At 45.8% G+C, this 23,676-nt stretch overlaps 1 protein-coding gene across 1 annotated transcript; it reads left to right on the top strand.

Moving 5' to 3' along the window:
- The first annotated feature begins 731 nt into the window (after window positions 1-731).
- ILDR1 (immunoglobulin like domain containing receptor 1) lies at window positions 732-23,438 on the top strand. The gene is made up of 9 exons (XM_088022934.1): window positions 732-847; window positions 5,962-6,194; window positions 7,561-7,710; window positions 11,106-11,225; window positions 11,526-11,672; window positions 17,711-17,842; window positions 18,061-18,577; window positions 18,635-18,884; window positions 22,829-23,438. The coding sequence occupies exons 1-9, from the start codon at window positions 732-734 to the stop codon at window positions 22,868-22,870; spliced, it is 1,707 nt and encodes a 568-aa protein (XP_087879060.1). The 3' UTR covers window positions 22,871-23,438.
- The last annotated feature ends 238 nt before the right edge of the window (window positions 23,439-23,676 follow it).

Genomic DNA, 23,676 nt, shown 5'->3' with positions numbered 1-23,676 from the left:
GGATATACACACTGAAAGATTTATTTACTTTAGAGAGAGAGCGAGCATGTGCACACATGCGTGTGGTGGGGGAAGGGGCAGAGGGAGAGGGAGACAAGCAGATTTCCTGCTGAACAGGGAGCCCGATGAGGGCTGGATCCCAGAACCCTGAGATCATGACCTGAGCCAAAATCAAGAGTCGGACACTTCACTGAGCCACCCAGACACACCTATCAGGGAAATATTATTACCATTCCACTTTTGTATATAAAGAGGCAACTGTAGTTTGGAAATAACTTGTCAGGTCTTTTAACTGGTAGGGGAGTGGAGACAGAATCTGAACTTAGGAAGTCAGTCTCCAGAATTAAAGTTTTGAAAAGAAAATGATAGAGATATTTAGGAAATAAGATGGCAGTTAGCTGAAGGGAAGGAGATGCCACAGGATGAAGGAAACGTAAGAATAGAAAGAGGGGCACCTGGGTCGCTCAGTCAGTTAAGTATCAGACTCTTGATGTCAGTTCAGGTCATGATCTCAGGGTTGTGAGATTGAGCCCCGAGCTTTAAGATTGTCTTTCTCCTTCTCCCTCTGCCGCTCCCCCGCCTCAAAAAATAATAGAAAGGAAAGATAAGAATTTGAAGACAGTTTAAAGAGCACAGATCCAAAAGGACCTTTTGGAATCTGTTCCTCTTTTCAGCTCACATTCTGTTGTTCTTAGTCTCTCCCTGAAAACTTTACCTGCCTAATCGTGCGCATGCACAATGTGGTTGGTTTTACCGAGAAGTCCAGGGCTAAAGGGCAAGAAGGATGGGAGACTTTTGCCTTTGAGATGGGCTGGCCTCCTCCCAATCTGGAAACTCCTCCTGCTTTGTGAGTCTAGCACCAGACTTCCACTTTGAAAGTCAGGCTTGCCTGCGTGGGAGAGATCATGTTTACCCAAACGTGCAAAACCAAAACTCCAGCAAAACCATATTCTGAAGCTGGGAGGGCTTGGCTTATTATAGTCTCTAAACCTTTGCCCATGTATATGAGTAGGACTGTTCCCACCCCCAGGGGTTTTGTGAGGTTTAGAGACAGGGTGTGTATATCACCTGGCACACAGTAGATACTGAGATTCAGAGCAACAGCTGAGCTAAGGGGAGAGAGGTTTGCTGGTTGCTCGGTACTTTTTGTCCTGGGACTCTTCCCTGCTCTTCTTGTGGAAGGCCAGGGGTGAAGGTCTGAGAGCTGGGCAGGTTGCTGTGGGGCCAGCAGACCCCTGGAGAACGTGTGAGTAAGCTCAGTAGGGTCAAAATCATGGGAACCTGACATATTTCGAGGCTTGGAATTCACCGAAGGGATGAAATCAAAGAGAAGGATGAAAGAATAGCACCCAGGTGGCAAAGCCAGTGCTGGCGTTGGTAAAGGTGAGTCGTGTCACTGCAGGGGTGTATTGGCCATAATAAAGGCATTCGTGGAGGGGTTGCTAAGGGAGGACTTGGTGATGAAGGTGACCATCCTTGTCCCCATTCCCCTCGCTCAGAGTGTCAGATTCAGCAATCTTCAAAGCTCCCCCCGGAGCAACTCCTAGCTCCAACCACATTCCTTTCTCTGACTCCCAGCAAACTTGCCCTCCCTCCTCTACACAAATAATGTTAACTAGCGCCCTTTGAATAAATTGCTATTTATGTCGAACTGCCGTTCAGCAAAATGAAGAACATGTAGGTTGTTAATCACAGTACCAGAGTGACTGATGCCAGTTGTCGCCTGGCTCCCCACTCCGATTGTTTGCAGGCTAATGAGTACCAAACATTTTCTTTTATTTAGAGAATAACTGGGCAGAGTGGCGAGAGCACTGCTCAGGGGTGGAATCTTGACTCTGACCTCCTTAGAAAATGAATAACCACAGACAAGCCACTCATCTTTTCCAGTCTCAGATTTGTGGTGTGCAAAATGGCCGATTGTCTACTCCCAGGGGTCATATTTAGTGTGTAAAAGACAATATTTGAAAGTATGGTGTGAATATAGGATTTTGTTTAGACCATAAATAGGTGTTTTAATCTCTATTCTAATCCATATATTTGCTGAGCAGAATAAGCCAGTGTTGACATTGCCATCCTTGTCATTGTCAAAAGCTTACCTGTAGTGACTTCTCTTCGGTTAAAGCTATGTTGGGCGGAAGCTCCAAGGTCTGTTTCAGGTCAGTTCTGGAAAAAAGCAAGGGGGATGGTGAGAGTGGAGAGGCAAAAATAATAAAGCAGATTACAAAACAATCCACGTTAAGCTTGAGATGCTAGTCACCGGCTCTTCCATTCTGATTGGACTAATTTCCAGGAATCTTATAGTGGGCAGAGACACAGTTTCCCCTCCCCCCCCCAAACTACTCAAGGCTCATTTTCAAAATGATGATCTTTACAACTGGATGAGGAAGTCAACAGTCTTCCTTAAAAAAAAAATCTTTACCCTATTACTCTACAGAAAAGTCTTCAGTGATTACCCATTAACTAGAAATAGATGCTTCAGTGAGATTTAAGCTCCACCCGGTCTCCCCACCCCCAGTCACTACCACCAGTCCTTCCTTATTGATCCCTCTGTTTCCCATAAAGCCAGGGGTTGGTTCCTTCCAGGCTCCCCAAGTAACTGCCCCTTCCTGATAAGGGCTGAATCTGTCTCTTTTCTTCTTTCTTGAAACTATGAGTTTCTCTGCCTTCTTCCTATTTTTCATGTGTAATCTTAATCCTACTTCAGTGTTAGGGCCCAGTTTATATTTCTTTTTTCATGAAGTCTTCCCCACCCACAGGTCTCCCCCGTATTTCTGCAGACCCTCTCTTCAGCATGCCTGCCACAGGCACATCCTCATTTCAGCCCGGAGACAGTTTGGGTCATTTCTGGGGGCCAGGACCTGTCCTGAGCAGCGCCCTGATCTTTCTCTGTGGACGTGAGAAAAGTGGGTGCATGTGCTCATCATAATCACAGCTTACTGTCTTATGAGGGCTGTGTCCTGAAGATGAGGCAGGATCCAGAACCATGTGGCTGTGGTCTTCGAGCCAGGCCCACCCAGCTATTTTGTAAAGGGTGAGGGTGGCGGCTGAATTTTTGTGTTGGTGAGTGTATCTCAGTCAAAATGAGGCTGTTCCACCTGAGAACTCCCTTGGAGAGAACCCCCGCTTGAACCCCTTTCTTTTTGGCCTTCATCATAGAGGAAAGGAGGAAGGAAAGAGACTCAGACTCAGACCCTGACACTAACACAACAGCGTACGTACCAGGCACCATGCCAATTGCCAGAAGTGAATGATCTCATTACATCCTTTCACGGACCTGATGAGGTTAGTAGTATCATAATCTGCAGTCCTAGCTGGGAGAAAAGAAAAAAAAAACAACAACTCAGTAAATAGCTTGTACAACGTCCAAATAAATAGTGAAGTTTTATTTGAACCCAGTTGTATCAGCGTCCAAAGCCTGTTTGTCCACACCGGTGGTTCTCAAAGCATGGTACCCAGAGCAGTTAGTATCACCTTCTCCTGGAAACTTGTAGAAATGTTAAGTTCTTGGGCCCCACCCAAGTCCTCCTGAATCAGAAACTCCTTCTGAAAGTGATCTGGGCCATTACAAGTCCTCTTGGTGGCGCATGCTCAAGTTTGAGTACTATTATTCTACGCTAAACCTCCCATGAGAAGATCCCCTGTAACTTGGCCTAAAGACCATCTTGACATAGGAACATTCTAAGGTGTTGGTTATGTGTGGACCTCTGACTATGCCAAAGTGCCACCTGACTTTCTGTGCCACTAGGTTCCTCATCAAGGCAGACCTGGAGCTGTGTGTTTGTAGCTTTGGAGGCTAGGGAGAAGGAGCCTTAAAAAAGAGAAGAAAAATTCTTAATTTCTTCAAGTCTTTTTTTTTTTAAAGATTTTATTCATTTATTTGAGAGAGAGAGAGAGAGAGAGAGAGAGCATGAGACGGGGAAGGGTCAGAGGGAGAAGCAGACTCTGTGCTGAGCAGGGAGCCTGACGTGGGGCTCGATCTTAGGACTCCAGGATCACGACCTGAGCTGAAGGCAGTCGCTCAACCAACTGAGCCACCCAGGCACCCTCAAGTCTTTCTTAATAAAATTTGTCACAGTCTGATCATTTTTATTTATTTTATGCTCATGTTGACCACCTGTACTGCCAGTTTCTACTGTTAATGGATTCTTGGTCATTCATTCCATTATTTATTCAACAAACATTTGTTGGGTGCCAAGGAGGTGACAAGTACAGTATGAGGTTGTGCTTTAACGGTGAGTCAGAGACAGACTCGGCCAGCTTTCTCAGAGCCTGCAGTTAACTGGCCATCACCAAGGCATGTGAAATGTCCTGCCTCGGGGAAGAGGCACTTTGGGAAAACACGGGAGACCCCTCTCCCAGATTTGCAGTCAGAGAAGGCTTCTGGAGGAGGTGAGGGTGCTGCTGAAGACCTAAGGAATACATAGTAATTAGCCTCATGAAGGGAAGAGTGTGGTGGCTGGTGCTCCGGGAGAGTGCTCCAGCCAAGAGGCCCACACGTGGGAAGACCTGGAGAAGATGGTGATCCTGCCAAGGGAAGGAATGGAGCAAGTTCAGGGTGGCTGACACCCTGAGTGTGAGGTGGGCCTATAAGGGAGATGAGGCAGCAGAGAAAGGCTGAAGGCAGACCTGATTGGCCTCGTAGGCCTGTTGAACTTCCCTGAAGAAGTGGGGAAACATTTTAAAAGAAAGTAACATGAAAAAATATATACGTGTATTGGCAAGCTCACTATATGACCTTCTTTTTCCTTTCCCCCTTTTAATTTTACTTATTTTTTTAAATTTAATTTAATTTTATTGTTATGTTAGTCACCATACAATACATCATTAGTTTTTGATGTGGTGATCCACGATCCATTGTTTTCGTATAACACCCAGTGCTCCATGCAGTACGTGCCCTCCTTACTACCCATCACCTGGCTAACCCATCCCCCCACCCCCTCCCCTCTGAAACCCTCAGTTTCTTTCTCAGAGTCTATAGTCTCTCACGGTTCATCTCTCTCTCCGATTCCCCCCCTTCATTTTTCCCTTCCTTCTCCTAATGTCCTCCCTGCTATTCCTTAGGTTCCACAAATAAGTGAAACCATAGGATAATTGACTTTCTCTGCTTGACTTATTTCACTTAGCATCATCTCCTCCAGTCCCATCCATGTTGATGTAAAAGTTGGGTATTCATCATTTCTGATGGCTGAGTCATATTCCATTGTATATATGGACCACATCTTCGTTATCCATTCGTCTGTTGAAGGGCATCTTGGCTTTTTCCACAGTTTGGCTATTGTGGACATTGCTGCTATGAACATTGGGGTGCATACGGCCCTTCTTTTCACTACATTTGTGTCTTTGGGGTAAATATCTAGGAGTGCAATTGCTGGATCATAGGGTAGCCCTATTTTTAATTTTTTGAGGCACCTCCACACTGTGTTCCAAAGTGGCTGTACCAACTTGTATTCCCACCAACAGTGTAAGAGGGTTCCCCTTTTTCCACAACCTTTCCAACATTTGTTGTTTCTTGCCTTGTCAATTTTTGCCATTCTAACTGGTATAAAATGGTATCTCAATGTAGTTTTGATTTGAATTTCCCTGATGGCTAATGATGGTGAACATTTTGTCATGTGTCTGTTAGCCATTTGTATGTCTTCTTTGGAGAAGTGTCTGTTCATGTCTTCTGCCCATTTTTTGACTTGATTGTTTTTTGGGTGCTGAGTTTGAGAAGTTCTTTATAGATCTTGGAAATCAGTCCTTTGTCCATAGGCCTTCTTTTAATATAGTTTCTTTATTGTTGTTGGATATGTTAATGCTGTCAATGGATCACGAGATCCTCATGAGTCATCCTTGCTTTTTCTCTCCCCCATTTCTCCCGGGGTGTCTGTGTGGTCTTTGCCTCCCACTCTGCCTGCCAGCTCCCAACTAGTCAGCCAGTGTGTTTGCTTATTTGCATTGCTTTTATTACCCCATGAATAGAAGTAGGTCACCTCCCAGAGACATAGTGTGCCTTCAGCATTGTCTCTTGCTCTTGGCTGCAGGGTGCCTGTCCTTGCTGGTGACGGTCCAGCACACAGAGCGCTATGTCACCCTGTTTGCCTCCATTGTCCTCAAATGTGACTACACCACCTCTGCCCAGCTCCAGGATGTCGTGGTGACGTGGCGCTTCAAGTCCTTCTGCAAGGACCCCATCTTTGACTACTACTCTGCATGTGAGTCCCTCCTCCTTCAGCCCACGTCCCTCTGTGAAGCATGGCCATCAGGGCATAGGACCACAAATCCTTCTGAGAGGGAGTCACAAAGGTCACTTAATGCAGTCCCCTCATTTTATAGATAAATAAACAACCCAGACAGATGAAGTAACTTATTTGAGGTCACATACTATTTTATTTTAAGATTTATGTCCTACCTTGTTCTAAAAAGATGTAGGTAGCTCAGACATTAAGTTTTTTAAAAGGCAGTGCCAGTCCTGCCTCCTGGTCCATTCCTGGTTGCATGCCGGCGCACTGAGATGAGTATGCAGTCCGCCTCCATTCCCCTTACCACCTGAGAAGGTGGACAAGAAGCCTCCTACATCCCCCAGGACCCTGAGGAGTGGCTGTTTGTGAACATCCCCCACCCCACCACCCACTGCCACACTCCCCTTTGTGGCCAGCCTTCCTAGTGGCCAAGGAAACTCTCCCAGTGAGCGAGAGCCCACTGCCCCCGGGGAAAACATTCTCAGTGCTGCACAATGCCCCCCCCCCTCCAACACACACACACACTTAGCCAAGTTCTACCTCTCAGTAGCAGCCGCCCCACTCATGTCAGCTCTCCTCCCTGGAACCAAAGCTCTTTTTAGCTGTCTACCTCTACCTCTCTCAAGGAACAAAGGAACCCAGATCCTCACCGTCAGCCCTGGACAATTACCCTTGTAGAGATTTTGAGAGTACAAGTAGACACCGTCTTTGTAGGAAGGAAGTTAGCTTCCAGAGGTGAGGAAAAAGGGGGAGGCATCAGCTTTACCTCTTTTAGCCTTGACTAATGTCTTACAGTATGAACCCCGATACCTGAATGTCTGAGTCACCCACAGAACCTGGCATAGTCCCCAAAAGACACATCTCTGAATCAAGGCATGATTTCCAGGGGGTTACTCTTCAGATAAAGTCGGAAGGGAGGAAAGGCCAGGGTAGTAAGCATTTGCCACCAGCAAATGTATTATAAGGGCAGGTGGATGAGCCCTATAGGAGCAGAATCTGGGGTGACCAAAAATGAAGCAAGGGTAGTTGGAATGGGAGACAGGAGCATGGAGCCAGGATTTGGAAATGGTGACCTTTGAGAGGGGTTTGGATCTTACTGCTCAGAGGTTCATTAGTATCACGTGGGAGTTCTTCTGAAATGCAGACTCTCAGATTCTCACTCCAGACCCACAGAATCAGAATCTTCATGTTTAGCAAGATTCCTAGTAGACACATGAGCTCAGAATAAAAATGAGAAGCTTCCCTGCTTCCCTGCTCCAGGGAACAGTAAGGGCGCCTTTCTCCGTGGGAATTCCCATCGCTGTGTCCTTCCACACCTGGCTGTGTCCTTTTTCCTCAGCTTATCAGGCGGCTTTATCCCTGGGCCAGGACCCATCCAATGACTGCAGCGACAGCCAGCGGGAGGTTCGCATTGTGGCTCAGAGGCGGGGGCAGAATGAGCCCGTGCTGGGGGTGGATTACCGGCAGCGCAAGATCACCATCCAGAACCGTGAGTGCAGGGGAAGGCGGCAGGGATCTGGGGGCGGCAAGAGGTGCAGACACCGGGCCTGGGCCTGGCTGAGTCATTGTGGGGATTTTCCTTTTTCTTTTCTTTCTTTTTCTTTCTTTTCTTTTTTTTTTTTTGGTTTTGTGTTTGTTTGAGGAAAGTGCCAGATACATAGAATGCTGTTACCACCATCTGAAGTCACTCCCCTGGAAGTTGGTCTCTAGATGAGAAGATGTCCTACAGCTTTGGCTAAAGGTCTGGGAGTGGGTGGTTTCTTTTGCTTTTTCATGGCTGAGGTGTGGCTCAGGCTTGTTCGCTCCCTCCCATAAATTGCTCTCAGGGCCTGCATGAACCCCAGGCCCCTGAGTTTCCCTCTGGCCACTCCTGTTGTACATGTCTAAAGGGCTTCCAAGTAGATGGCTACCAGGTAGACCATCATTGCCCATTGGTAGAGGAAAGAGCATTAGCCTTAGAATCTAAAGACCTGGCTGGGTGTCCTGCTGCTTCCACCTGCTAGCTCTTGGACCAGTAGCAGATGTTTTCCCTGGCCTCTGTTACCTCATCTGAAAGGTGGACATAATGGTCTCTGTGTCTGTACACTGAAGTAAATATCAAATGTGTTATCTAAGAGCTATGTGTAAAGCATACTTATTCTTTGTGCCTAGTACAGGGACTGGTGGTTGGAGCCCTCAGACTCGGGTGTGTGTCCCCATTCTGCACTTATAGGGTATGTGAACTTGGGCAAGTCCCTTCAATTTTTTAGCCTCAATTTCTACAAAATGAGACTTGCCGTAGTACTACCCATCTCCTGGAGAGTCTTCAGGATTAAGTGAGATGATATGCATAAAGCACTTAGCAAATATTAAATGTGCAGTGAACTTTAGTTACGATCACTGAGGGCACTTTTGGATGGATGGGCTAGCGCCCCACATTCCTATCTTGTAATCCAGGAGGACCGTGATGGGTTATTGGCACAAAATTCAGAGCCTGTTTCAGTGAGCTTCACATGCAGTGTTAAATAAATATTTACTGATTAAAAGGGGAAAAAGAAGGGAGAATACGTGAAGCAGGCCACTCGGTACCTGTAGCAACAATGTGAGGAAATCAGTGAATGCTCTATGACCATTTAAAGGTAGATCATTTAAAGGGAGCCAATTTAATATTTGCTTCCAAATTTTTGTATAATACTTTGGCTGTAATAGTTAAGTCTGGTTCTTTTACATGCGATCTCTGATTCCCCCAAGCCAGCCCTTAAACTCTCGGCCTTAAGGAACATCTATCCTTTTCTGGTCTCTAGCTACATTCTCAAAGATTCAGGGTGGTTCTCCTTTTCCCAGAGCCTGCAGAATTAGCCCTCATCTGACTCCAAAGTTTAAACTCTCTTCAACTGGCAAGCCTCCTTTATAGTTTTTGAAGGATGAAAGTCCCCACAGGTGACAGTCCCCACTTTTCTCTTTTTCTAATTCTGAGTAATACCATCCACTATCTCTACTCCCAGTCACCCTTGGATCAAACTCTGTTTCTCCCTTACACCCATGGGAAAGCAGTATTTCCCCTTGGTTTTTATTTCTACCTCCATACTTGTCATGACTTCCTGAAGCCCTTGTTTTCTGACACTTTAGGCCTGTGTGTGCATCATTTTGAGATGACCATGTCAAGTCAGTTCTTGGATTATTTAAAATATCAACATATCTGAATGTCCTCATTACTGTGATATCCCTAAAAAAAATCTTTGTCTCTAATAAAAATTGGGGCAGATTTTTAATGCACATTAACATTAAGAGAGAATTTCCTCCAAAGCGTTTTCACCATTCTTCCACCTCTGGGGTAAGCTTCTTTCTGGGAAAGGTAGTGTGTTTGGAAAATCATGGGTAGGAAAAAAATCGTAGAGATTGACGTAGAAAGAGAAGGAAACAGAAGTTGAAGTTAGCTCCAGTGGTGCATGACCTTGCATTTTTGTTTCATTTCCTCAATAAATATTTTTTAACAAACATAATGAAGAATTATAGATGGGACTGCTAAGTAAGCAGGAGCAAGTCTATAATGCTAAGGGTTTTTAAAAAGGAATTTGAAGATGTCCCCTGGCACTCTACTGTGGATGAAATAGCAGGGATGTGGAGGCTGTCCTGATGCCCCTGACTGGACTTTAAGCCCTTTTAGGACAGAGATGAGTCTTGTTCCTCTGCAGATCTTCCTCAGGGTCTGACATAGAGCTGGACCCACACAAGGTCTTCAGTGAAAATTTGTTGCATTTACTAAACTTGAACATACCATTCATTTATCTTAATGAGGTAGCCCAGCGCTTGGTGCTCATGAAAACTGAAATTCCTTTCTTGAACATCGAGTAACATTTACCCTTAAAATATGGGCATTTCATCCTTGCTTATTCAACTTCATCTTCTAAATTGTCCCTCTAAGATCCAGAGGGATCCGTTCACAGCTGGTGAGGAACCCAGGCTGTGGAGTTTTCCACCCGCTTAGGAAAGGACATTAGAACTTAGTGGTGAAGAGCACCAGCGTTGCAGCAGAGAGACATGGATTTGAACCTACCTCTGCTACTCATTATTTCTCTGTTCTTAGGCCAGTTTCTTAGCCTCCCAGAGTCTTGGTTTCCTCATCTGAAATGCAGCTAATAAGCATACTTACTGTATCAGGATGGTATCGAGTTTGTGAGTAAGCAAAAGCCCAAAATATTAGTGACTAAACAATAAAGAAGTTTATTTCTTCTCATGTACAAATTTGGAGGTAGATAGTCCAAAATTAGTGTGGTGGCTCTGTTCCATTAAGTCCTCAGGAATAGGCCCAAGCTCCAGCTCACCAAGAAAGTCTTTTTCTTCCTCACGGTCCAAGACAGCAGCCATCACATTTGCTCTCCAGATAACAGAGTAAAAGAAAAGAAGAAGAGAAGGACAAAAATATTCCCAAAATGTTTTAGGAAAGTTCCTGGGAGCCATCATGTGACCCTTCTGCTTGCATTCTGTCCACCAAAATGGAGTTGTGTGTCCATGTCCACCTTTAAGAGAGGATAGGAAATAGTGGCTTTGTTCTGGATGACCACATCCATGACCAAAAGTTATATGACTGTGAGAGAAAGTTATATCCCTGGGGGACAGTGTAGTGTGTACCTCACCCACTCAGAGAGCTGTGGTGGGAGTGAAATGAGCTGATGTCCAAAATCCTTTCAGGATACCTGGTAGGGCTCAATGAATGGTCAGTTCTACCATCATTGTACTGTTTGGGGAAAGAGGAGGGTCTCAATGAAAGGGCTTGAGGCTTTCCTCTGCACTACGAGGGGCCCTCTTAGGATGTGGAAGGACAGTGCTGGGTCTTTAAGCCACAGGTCAGAAACCAGGGCCCTCTCCTTTAACCCCTGGCACTTTCTCCCTCCCTCCCTGCAGGAGCAGATCTGGTGATTAATGAAGTGATGTGGTGGGACCATGGAGTATATTATTGCACCATTGAGGCTCCCGGGGACACATCAGGAGACCCAGATAAGGAGGTGAAGCTCATTGTCCTGCGTAAGTGCTGCTGGAGCTTTCTCTTTAGCCACCCCATCACTGTGACACTTTTACACACAGAAAAACAAAACAACACAACACCACAACAACAACAACAGAAGCAAGCAAGCCCAGGTTATTGCTGGATTGCCAACCTCTGAAGGTCCCTTACCAAAGCTAAACTTTTTTTTTTTTTTGCCACTATATTGATTAACGTAACCTATAGATCAAGAGCTGTATTTATTAGACCTCTAGGAGGTTAGACCTGGAAGCATTCTGCCGGCATGTTTCGTTAGCTTGCTCTTGGCGTCTCCGCTGCAGACTGGCTGACAGTGATCTTCATCATTCTGGGAGCCCTCCTCCTGGTCCTGCTGATCGGGGTGTGCTGGTGCCAGAGCTGTCCTCAGCATTGCTGCTGCTACATCCGCTGCCCCTGCTGCCCTGCCCGCTGCTGCTGCCCTGAGGAAGGTGAGAGCGGACGGACGAGCAGTGGGAGGGGGTGATGCTGCAGACTGCTGTCCCAAGTAGACCAGCTTCACACACCAGGTCAACACCTTGGGTCCTTCCAGTGTCTCCTCTGTGCCCTTCTCCCATCACAGGCTCACCCAGAAAATGATGCTCCAGGAAGTTGTAGACCCAAGGGGGAAGACTTCTGCCTGTCTACATCCTAGCCTGCTTAAGGCCTCCTTCCAGTGGTTCTGCCTACTGATGGCATTTCCTCAGTGGCCTGTGCTTCAGTATTTGCTGAGCACTCACCTTGCTCCGACATGGAGTGGCTGGAGTGGGTGGTTTGAATGTAGCAGTGAGAGAGGAAGCCACCCCTTGGAGATGACTTGAAAAGAACAGATAGAGGAGAGAGTTTTTAAAGCAGTGGTTCTTAAACTGAAGAATCACCTAGGGCTTGTTAAAACTCAGTTGCTGGCTCCACCTCCAGAGTTTCTGATTTAATTGGTTTTCGGTAGGCCTGAGAATTTGTATGCCCAAAAAGTTCTCAAGTGATGTGATGCTGCTGATCTGTGGGCCACAATTTGAGAACCTCTTTTTAGATGAAGGAAGAAGGTTTCATGAAGGAGAGAGAGAGCAGAAGACCTTGCTTTTAATGTGATCTTTCTTCTGGCTGAAATTTGACCTTTTAAAACAGAATTATGACATGTCCTAAAAAATTTGGCTGTGGAATGCCAATCTTTTTTGTAGAAAATTATTCTAAAAAAATCTTTTCTTAATAAATAGATGGAGTGGGATCAACAGCTTTAAATGGAAGGAATTTTGTGTTCTTTTTTTTTTTAAGATTTTATTTATTTATTTGACAGAAAGAGAGATAGTGAGAGAGGGAACACAAGCAGGGGGAGTGGGAGAGGGAGAAGCAAACTTCCTGCGGAGCAGGAGCCCGATGCGGGGCTGGATCCCACGACCCTGGGATCATGACCTGAGCTGCAGGCAGACACTTAATGACTGAGCCACCCAGGCACCCCAGGAGTTTTGTGTTCTTAAAATAACATTTTTCCCTGATGATATAAGTAACGTATTACATTGTAGAAAATTTGAGAAATTCAGGAAAATGTAAAGACTAATCTGAGCACTCAGAGATAATCACTCTTATCATTCTTATCAGTTTGGATCATTTGAACAGAAATTTTTTAAAAGAAAAGATAAGGAATTACCTCTTAAAATAGAAACAAAACTTAATCTACAATGTCAAGAAGGTCAATGGCCTGCATCTGGTTTCAGTCCTGTGTTTCGGGGTTGTTGTCTTACAGGAAAAGAGAACTAACTTTTATTGGAAGTCTGCCATGCGTAGGCCCTTTGCATGTATTTCCCTGTATGAATCCTCACAACCCTAGAAGGCTATATCATCACTACTTAACAGATGAGGGGACTGAAGGTCAGAGTGGTCACAGCTAGTAAGTGGCATTGACAGTATGGTATTGAATCCAGGTTCATTTGACTTATGAGTGCCTGAATTTCACACAGTAGAAGCTGCCACAGCCTCTATGTGGAGATCACAGTGGGCTTGGCAGAGATACAATGACCTCCTTAAAGAGAGGAAAAATAGCAGAGAACTCCATATTGGGCTGTGGATCTCCTTACCTTTCAAGAGCCTCTGGGAGAGATGCCGTGGAGAAGTCACTGTCACCGGAGTAGTAATATGCAAGAAGAGATGAGAAAAATCACTCCCAAGATGCCTTCTTAGAATCCCTAGGTCCGTGGAGCATGAAAAACAGGCAGGCCTGGGGATGAGACCAACACAAATGATAAATGTATCCACTGTTTCAGTAAGCTGATAAACAGATTCTTGGGGAGAGTGGTTTCTCCTAAGTGGTTAGAGTTCATTCAGAAGAACTGGTAACATAAAGAAATGCAGGCCACAAGTAAAGATCCCTAGACTGGAGCAAATGAGGTCACTTTCAGAGGGAGTTACTGTGGCTGACTGTCCTGAGAATTTTGATGACAAGAAGAGAGTACATGGAGGGGGCAGAAGTTGTTACGGAGAGCTCTTGAATGAGGAAAGGGGTGTGTGTGATTGTTGGTTAGAATAAGATAACCCCAAGCGTATTTGTAGGCAAAGAACCAAGGCCAGTAGGAAATGAGTAAAGTGAAGCCTTATGAAGTGAGATGATCACTGAGCAGATGCAACAGGAGTGACATCAGGCGTATGAAGGAAGGAGGACTACTTTTAGAAAGGAAAGGAAGGGCAGCCTGACATCTGGAGAGAGAAAATCATTCAAATGTGGGGGATGGTCCAAGTATAAGGCAGGAAGCTGAGGGAATCTCATACCAACCTGTCTCGATTTCAGCAAATCAAAAGTCTAGAGGCAGAAGGGAGCTTGAGAATGATGTCAGTGCTTCTTGACCTTCTCTGACCACAGCCCACCTCCCTAACTTGGTCCCACTTTCCAGTGAGTTACTAGAACCAGGGAGGAGAAAAATGAGAATGACAGCAAATTTTAGTAACCCTTGATAATTCACTTAGTACTGGTAAACGACCCACAGTGGAACTTAAAGATGAAAGTTCTTGAAGCTGAACACTAGATCGATTACTGGCCATCTTCCCCACAGAACCTCTAAGCATACCCTGTAGTAGGCCACAGGCCACACTGGGAATCTCTGATCTATGTCACTCACCTCCCCATCCCCCTCACAGCTGAGGGAAGTAAGGCCTAGAAAGACTTCAGCACAGTCACACACAGCTTGTTGGTGGCAAATCCGGGACTAGACATAGGTCTCTTGATTCCATGCCCGGGGCTGGTTTCTCTCCCTCAACCAAGATGATGGCATCAGCCGAGAGTTCACGGGGAGGGGAAGACATGAGAAATGGGGAATGTTTAAACTGTTCTAGAGGAGGGAAGTGGGCTCGATAGATCAGTCAAGGGAAGCCATGTTGGGGAGCGCTATTTGAGTGAGGTCAGTTGCCTGGCTTTGCAGTCAGCACTAGCAGCACGGGGCCAGAAGCGAAAGCCAAAATAGTAAGAGTTCAAGGGCACGGGATTCTAGGAAGTTCCAAAGGATGTCACTGAAATGACTAGCCAGTCAAGTTAGAGGGGACTGGTAGTATGGGAAAAGGTGAAAGGACTGTGTGACGATGGGTCGAAAGAGGGTAGAGGATGAGCTCTGTAAGAGTGGAGAGGGGCTGGTGAGGGATGGGAAGCAGTTACAGGCAAGTTTCAGGCACCACGGGTGATGCTGGCTGCAGGCAAGGAGAGGCCCGGGGCTCTGGAGGAGGGGGAGGTGCTGTGCCATTCCTGTCACGGGAGAGACGTCTTAAAGAATATGCCCTGGGTTTTCCTCAGAAATGAAGATAAATAGGCCTTTGGTGGTCTAGTCTCCAAATGTGTACTTTTGTTTCCTATGGGATCTAAGGCAAAAGAAGGGACTTAATTACAATAATTTATTATGACAGTCTCTTGATTGTCATCTATTAGGCATGGCACGTGTACTATTGCTTCATTTAACCTCACAAGTTTATGAAATAGGTATTTCTGTCCTTAGCTCACAGAGAAGGAGCCTGGGCCCAGAGGCCCTGGAAATTCGCTCATTCATGCTGAAGTCCATCTGACCCTCAAAGCTCGTATTTAAGGAAACTTAACCCTGAGGACCATAGTTCTCAAAAGGTTGTTGAGAATCCTCAATAGTCAATTCCAGTTGGGCGTCCTGCACTCGTATTAAGGAGCTTGTCAAAAACACAATTTGCACTTGCTTTGCACTAGACCGAAGGACAGTATCTGAGAGTGGGATCCAGGAATCTGTATTTTTAACTAGCTCCTTAACATGATCAAGGCAGACTTTACTCCACTGAGGTTCAGAGATAGCTTATTAGGAGTCTTTTGAGGCTTAGCTACTTTCTCCATGTCTCTTCTTTTATTGCCTGATTCCCTACTAGGTGAACAGCAGAAAACCCTGACATCCCCATGGAACGAGAGGGCCAGGGAGAAGCTCAGAGGCTATGTTTTCCACGCCCATCTCAACAGTTCCATTACATCAGGGAAAGGCGGGGCCCTGGGGAAAAGGGTGTGGCAACTAAGAAGAGAGCAGGTGGGTTAATCTCTGGAGTATGGAAAATTTGACAGGAAAGCTAATAGAAGCTCTGGAAGGGTCTCTAGGGAGTTATCTGTGCAGAGGGTCTCGTTTGTTAAAAAAAAAAAGTCGTTTGGGGGACAAGGAGTAAGCCCAACTTTCCCTTTGTCTACTATGGAATTGGGGGAGTAGGGGAAGGAAGTGGCCAGGATTCAGTTAGAGGGGTGGGGAGCAAGTAGGGTTGTTCCCAGTGGAGTCAGATGCCCCAGGCCTTAGAGGCAGAGACTAGTCTGGAGTGGGTTTTGAAGTGTGGAGCCAAGTTGGAAAGAAACAAAGCAAGAAGTTACCACTGTGGAAGGTGTGTTTTGTTTTGTTTTGTTTTGCTTTGCTTTGCTTCATCACAGAAATATAGGAGAGCCTGGGGACTCAGTGATTTGGCGGAAAGAGCACAGGCTTGGGCATCAGAGAGGAACCTCTGTCCATCACCAGCTATGGGACCTTGAACTGGGAAGCCAACCTCTGTGCACCCAGCTTCTTCATCTAATTCCCACATCAAGAGATTGCTCTGAGGATTAGTTAGCTTAGGTAAAGTGACTGACACATGCGAAGTAAGCAGGGCATTATGTGTGCGGATGGTGGCACATGAAGGGAGCTGGGGAGGCATCGGTTAGCAAGAGGGCGAGGAAGGTGCTGAGCACGTGGAGGGTCTGGAGTGCTGGCCACCTGAAGGTGTGGCAGCTGGGTGAGCTGCTCTAAGTTTGCATCTGCTTTCCTCCAGGCTAGGCCGTGATGCCCTGTCAGGGCTGCAGCTCCAGACATTTCTGAGGGCTCAGCTGCAACCACTTGTGCTAAAGTGTGTTTCACACCAGAGCCACCGGGTCCAGATGGCCACTCAGCTGTTGGCCTCAGCAAATCCCCGACCCTTTGCAGTAGGGGCCAGAATACCTGTCTTTTGTCCTCTTATTGCGCCAGGAAGAAGCCTCAGAGAGGCAGAGCCCTGCTGCTATAGAGGTGGCCACAGGGCTTGAGGAATGCAGGAGGAGGTGAAAGTGTCAAGCCAGGGGCTGAGGCAGGCACTTCCTGCCCTGAAACATACAAGTACATTTCCTGCATGCATGGATAGACAGAGACCTTGGGAGACAGTTACCTCAAAACAGAAATTCACGAACAAAACCAACAAATGCTTTTGTTTTTAATTTGCACTCACAGGGGAGGAGGGGAGAGGACTGTGTGCTTCACACTAGCTGCTCCTGGGGTACCGCAGTGACACGTGTATGGGTTCCTTGTGCTGCTTTTTTACATGATTTTCTTTGTCCTGAAAGGAGATGGTATTTCCTTTCTCCATTCTCTGCATTCGCTGCACCCCTTAGAGATTCCCCCTACTTAGGGAAAATCCCAACACTTATTGAGACAAGGAGAAGAGTTGAAAGGATCTACTGTGATCTACTTCAGCTTTTTACATCTCTTGCCTCCCTCTCACTAGTTCCTCCCCGCAAGGGCTGGTGGTTCTTCCGTCTCCTTCCCTTTACCATAGTTCTGCCCATTGACCTCAGCACCTACATCCTTTTTTGTTTGTTTTCCTTTTCTACTCTGAGCAGGGAGCCCTGAGCTTCTCTGGCAGCCCCCTCCAAGTCCTTTGCATCTGCATCTTCTATATTTGGCCTGTGGCTGAAGGCCTTGTTGGCCTGGGACCTGAGATTTCATGGCCTACTAATATCCATGTATCTACCTACATCTTAGGTGAACCTGGGAATGGGAAGATGATGCAATGTTTTCAAGGCTGGGAAGGCAGGTATTATAGGTATACTTTCCTGGCGTACATTCCCAGCTCCTTGCCAGATGACCGATGGGTTACTGCCCCTTTAACTCTGACTTCTATGCAAGATAGATTAGAAACTGGCCTCTTAGCAAGGCTGCTGGGTAGAGAGAAGTGAAGTGGGGGGTGTGGGGCTTGTCCTGGCTGAGGGTCTGCATTTCTCCTTTTTCCCCTGCAGCCCTGGCCCGCCACCGCTACCTGAAGCAGGCTCGGGCCTTAGGCCCTCAGATGATGGAAAAACCCCTATACTGGGGGGCGGACAGGAGCTCCCAGGTTTCATCTTATCCAATGAACCCGCTGCTGCAGCGAGGTAAACCTTGCCAGAGATTTGGGGTGGGAGAGGGCAGAGGGCAGGGGTAGGTGCAAGGGCTATATCGGGGCCTTAGTGGCCAATATAGTGGGTATCTGTGATTGAGGATGGGGACGGGATGGATGCAAGCTGATTAATGTGGCATTTTGGTGCCCTGGTTCTGAGGAGCATGTTTTGGGCCAGCAGTTCTGCATGTTCTGATCCTTGTTTCTTTTCAGATTTGTCCCTGCGATCCAGCCTCCCACAGATGCCAATGACCCAGACCGCTGCTCACCCTCCCATCGCCAATGGTGTCTTAGAGTATTTGGAGAAAGAGCTGCGGAACCTCAATCCAGCCCAGCCTCTGCCCCCTGACCTTAAAGCCATATCTGGCCAAGCCTGCAGCATGCTGTCCTCCCTGGGCTCTGAGGTTGTGGAGCGCAGAATCATCCACCTGCCCCCACTGATCAGAGACCTGCCATCCTCACGGAGGACCGGCAACTCCTCCCGCCAGGAGTGGCTCACCCCAGTTCCCCCCGGACCCTGGGATCCGAGGGAGAGGAGAAGGCAGGCCCACTACTCTGATTTCCACCAGGAGCTTCAGGACTGGGAGCCTAACCGCTGGGCATTGGAGGGACGGGAGCTGAACCGACTTCAGAGGGGAAGGCACCACCGCTCCTGGCTGCACGGGTCACCTGCGCCCTGGTCAGACAGGGACAGCCTCAGTGACGGCCCCTCATCAAGCGAGGCCCGCTGGCGGCCCGACCACCCACCTCTCCGGAGCCGCTCTCCAGACCGACCTCGCAGGCCCAGTCCCCGGGAGAATGCCCAGAGGCACCCGAGGCGCAGGCACCGCAGCTATTCCCCTCCCTTGCCTTCTGGCCTCAGTTCCTGGAGCTCTGAGGAAGATGAGAAGGAGAGGCGGCCCCAGAGCTGGGGAAACCACCGCCGCCGCAGCTCATACTCCTCAAACTGGCCTGAGGAGAAGCCACCCAGCTACCGGTCACTGGATGTCATGCCAGGCAAGAATGGCAGGAAAAAAGGGAGTGTGGAGAGGCGCTCGGTGAGCCTGGGGCATCCTGCTGAGGGTCGGGTGTGGGCAGAGCGGGGGTTGGCCCCAGCTGACACAGGCCACCCCACGTGCCACCGATGAGGGTATCTCCTCCTTGAGCTTGCCTGGTGGGCATGGTGAGACCTCTTGTCAGAGCTAAAAGGGGCCCAGTGTGTGCAGAGGGTGGAGGAGGGCTCAATGCTTGATGCTTAAAGAAGGGCCTTCTCATCCCAGACCAGCCCTCCTCATCCCAGACCAGCCCTCCTCACAGTCTCGTGAGGCAGGGTTCCCCCATTTCACAGACGAAGGAACGAGGCTCAGAATAATTCAGCGCCTGTGCGCAGTGGAGCTAAGACTTAAATGCAGGTTTCGTGGCTAAGGCTTTACTTCCTGTCATAGCTGCCTGCCTTTATTTAGTGAACCTATTTCCATACCCCAAATTAGACCGTACAGCCTGACAGAGGACTTTTGTGCCACTTTTGGGGGCTGCAAGTCAGTGTGCAAGGCCTTGTATTCGAGGATGAGGTACTGTGAGACCCCCAGAAAGAATCCTTAAACTGATTAAAAACAAAACAAAAAACCTCATATCTCAAATATGGGTCAAAACTTTGGGGTTCTGAAACAGGCAAGGGGCTAATGGGTGCCAGTCATAGATTACTAGCCTAAAAGGGGCACAAAGAGGGATTATAGGCCTTTTAGGCCTTAAATTTTTTTTAAAGATGTGACTTAAAAAACCATTTTATAATTGATATACTGAAACAATGGTATTCCCTTATGTCACTTTGCAAAGTTATGCTGCCATCAGTCACAAATATTCATGAACTGCCTTCAGAGCCAACTTAAATGAAAATCTATTTCTCTATTTGACCAAAATCCTTTTCTGTTTTGCTTCCTTTGAGATAAAGGGATATGTAGTAGGCTCTGAGGGAAGTTCCCAGAGTAGAGAATATTGTAGGAAGAATTTTAGTCTCCCATATACTTCCAAGGATATTTGAAAATGCAAGTTCTGCTGTGTTTGGTTTAAAAACTAATCACAGGCATGGAGTATGCAAAGAAACAGGCACCTTATGGGAACTATAGTGCTAACCTTTCTAGAATAGAGCCTTGGTGAGAGAGTAATTCATGAGGAAGGTAGCAAAGGCCTGCAGGCAATTCTAAAATAATGGCCTTCCTCAACAGATGTCCCAGGAGAGAGGCAAAAACCAGCAACAACGAAACTTAGTAGTATTCTTACTAAATGGTACCTAACTATGGACATTGATGCCATATCCCATTTAACTCTCACAACACCTATGAGGTTTGTACTGTTATCTTCATTTTATAGTGGATCCAACTCTTTCTTCTATGTTACCAATAAGAAAATTGCATCCTGAAAGAACACCTGGAACCAGTTAAAGCCAGGACAACTGCTGCTACTTTAGTCAGAGAGGGACTAAACTGTCTCTTATCTTCATTTTAACAGAGAAGAATGTTATTTGAAGGACAGTTTTGGGCCCCAAATCCAAACCCTATCTTCTTTGAAGTTTTTCTTCATTTTCTTCTCTTTAAGTGAAATTATGTGGTTTCTTGTAAGTGAGAAGAGGGTAAAAGGAATACCAGTTATGTTCCAGACATTGGGGTAAGCCTTTTCCAAACCTTATTTATTTAATCTTTGCAACAACAGGTGAGGCTCAGTGAGATCGGGTATCATGCTCGAAGTCACAAAGCCAATAGGCAGTGAAGCCAGAATTTCAGCATGGATAGCCCTCTGACTCTCAAGCCTTTACCCTTTCAGCAACTTCATGCTGCCTCATTTGAAAGAAATAAGAATCATTTGGGGCAATGATGTTTTCCTGCTATATTTCTTCCTGGTAACTTTATTTCTTCCTCATTTTCTGAAAGTATCACAGCTTCCTTTATCATTAAGATGTACACACCACTAATTCTACCACAAGCAAACCAAATTTCCTATTGTAAAGTTGCTCATGAGACGCAAAGATTTCACTCAAGATAATTTTGAAAGCCTTCATTGTTTTGGATTTCTCTAAGCTTATCTCCCAAAGAGTTATCACTTTATTACATTCCACTGTCTGCTCATATTCTGAGTGACTACAGACCCAGGGCCATGGCTGGCTTTAGATTGGTTGGTTTGAAGGGCACAGTGTTTTTTGTTTATAGTTTGAATTTTGATGCCTCCAGTGAAGCAAAAGTCTCCAGGGCCAAAATCTTACTTTTTGCTGCTCTCCTCGGTGGGACTGGACACTTCCCACACACTTTCCTAACCTCTGAAGTTTTCAGAACTTGCAGTTAACTTCAGAACTTATAATACAATTGGGCCACTAGATGGCAATCCTTGATTATGTATAACAAAGTTTCTGATTGCTCCTTGAGTTAATAAATGTTGTCACCATTTTCTTAAATCAAGCTTTCAGCAGTTACAGCTTTGCCATAACTTTTTATGAAATACTTATTAAAAATACTTTATTAAATATTCAGAGCAGTATGCATTAATCAAAAAACCTTTTGGCTTACACGGAACCTTCTCTGTGAAGAAGAATGTTTAACAAATAGATACCGAGGAACAAGGGCTTCCATCCAAAATAGGTAAGAACTGTTCTCTGCAGAGTGCCCACGAGAAAATGGGACTTATGCTGAGGAATCTCCCACTTGACTACAGAATCGGGATTCCAGCAGAGATCTGACCTCAAGTCTGGTGTTTTTTTCATTCTATCAAAGGCTGCAACCTCAGAAATATAAGAAACTGTAATATCAAGTTTTAAACTCCTATAGTTTCAGACTGGGTTGCCCCTGTGTTCTTGGCCTCCTTCAGATGGATTATCTTTCTTTCCAATCTTGCCCTACAAGAAAGGGCTTCCCAAGACATTTCTGGTTTGTTGCACACTTGGTCTATACCTACCTGTTCTAATACAAGAGAAAACTACTGCATTCCTTCTTCTCCAAGTTAAACTCAAACTTTCGGTAGAGAATCCAAGATTTTTCATTTTTCTTGACTTGATTTAATAAAATTTTTTTTTTGCTCAGTATACTTAGTCTTCTACTTTTAATACAATGCCTATTCCTTGATCATGTCTAGGTTTTCCTTCACCAAGCCCTGCATAAGTTCCTTTTGTCCCCTTTCGTTCCCTTCCTTTGTATCAGAGAATATTCATCCCATAGCATTTTGATTAGAAGCCATGCCCCCTAAAACTCACTTTCCTGATAAACACATTTTTTTATAGTAACATGAATGTATATACATATACAATGCATTTAACTATGTTTGGGACAGGTACCTTGTTTTGCCATTTCAAATAGGATAAGAAAGGTCACTTTCATGGACTACAGCTACAGATATTGAAAACTTAGAAATGATCCCCTACGATACATAGTTAGAGAAATATGAGAAATATAGACAGTCCTTGCCCTCACAGAACAAGTTGAAAAAGCCGAAAGATCAAGTGTACTAACTTCTGAAGAAAAGGCATGAGTTTGGTCAGAAAGAGATAATGATCTTTGAAAAATAACTTGAGAGAAATACTAAGGTATGAAGCTCAACTTTTTAGAAAAGGGCTGAGAAGGAATGGTTCAGGACACTATGAATAGGAAAAGAAGAACTGGGCCATGTCTTCATGAACAAATGGTAGGGAGGTGGGCTGATGAATGGACAGGGTACTTTTTTTCAGTCTAAGGGAGACTTGAAGGTGTTAAAATCAGCAGGAGGCAAAGTGAATGAGACTGTAAGAAATTTTCAAACATTAAAGGTATTTGAGGGAGGCTCTATATGAAAGAAGAGAAGCCTAAGCCTGGGGAAGAGACTGGCTTCATGAGGAGTCAAGAAGTATTTTTTAGATTCAGTTATGCTGCCCCAGCATCCACCACTCACCTAGGATTTGCACCCAAATCAAGTGCACCCTGTATGTTGTGTGCATAGACAATAGATTCCAGCTGACCGGATTCTTTTGTGTTCTATCCCCCAGGAGAGAGGCAGCTCCCATAGTGGAAGGAGTGTGGTCATTTAGCCACCGGGTACAGCACTACTTCTTTGGCTACTTCTCAGCTCCCTTGCATCATCAGCATCTCCCAGATTTCCAGCTGACTCAGGAGGGACACTGCAAGTCCCTATCTTATAGTTTTGGCTTAGATTCTGAGAACAAAATAGAAAAATACTAAAAACAAGAGTTGGAGGACTTAATGACTGTCGTGTTAGCCTTGGCTCACACTCTGCACATTTAGAGTGTCTGACTTGTCTTGGACCCTAACTGGTATGTGATCTCTCAGGAACTTAGTAGCCTGAGTCTTCAACTAGGTGACAGAGCTCAGAACTATGGCCATTCTCAAAGTGAGAATTCAGGAATCTTTAAGAAGAAATCAAACATGCTTCAGGTGCAGGAAATTTATTGAATATGGAAATTTCCATGGGAACTTGTCTCTATCTCTATAGCATATCTCCATGTTAGGAGTCCACCTTGCTGCACCCATTCCCAGTCCTGAGTGCTGGAATGATCCAGCTTGACCCGAGGGTCAAGTCAGAGATGGCACAGTGATGTACTCTCTTCTCATGGGTTATTTATGTAAGTGTAGAAAATCACTAAGAAGCAGTTTTGCACCAAACTTATGCCTGTCCCTTGTTTTCTTCTTGCTTTTTTTTTTTTGCCTACATCTAATTTATATATCCGAATATATTATGTATCCATTAAAATCACTTTAAATGCTTCTTGAGAACAACACAGTATGTAAATAAATTTGAAAGGAAATGTACTGGCTTAAGGATTCTGTCCCAAATAAATATTTACTTTGGTGCACTTGACTGAACTGAGTTTTCTTC

The sequence above is a fragment of the Eumetopias jubatus genome, unplaced genomic scaffold (assembly GCF_037043125.1).
Source record: "Eumetopias jubatus isolate StellerSeaLion01/CBP00866 unplaced genomic scaffold, mEumJub1_p1.0 scaffold_1, whole genome shotgun sequence".
Classification (NCBI taxonomy): domain Eukaryota; kingdom Metazoa; phylum Chordata; class Mammalia; order Carnivora; family Otariidae; genus Eumetopias; species Eumetopias jubatus.
This window is presented reverse-complemented; position numbering and strand designations above follow the sequence as displayed.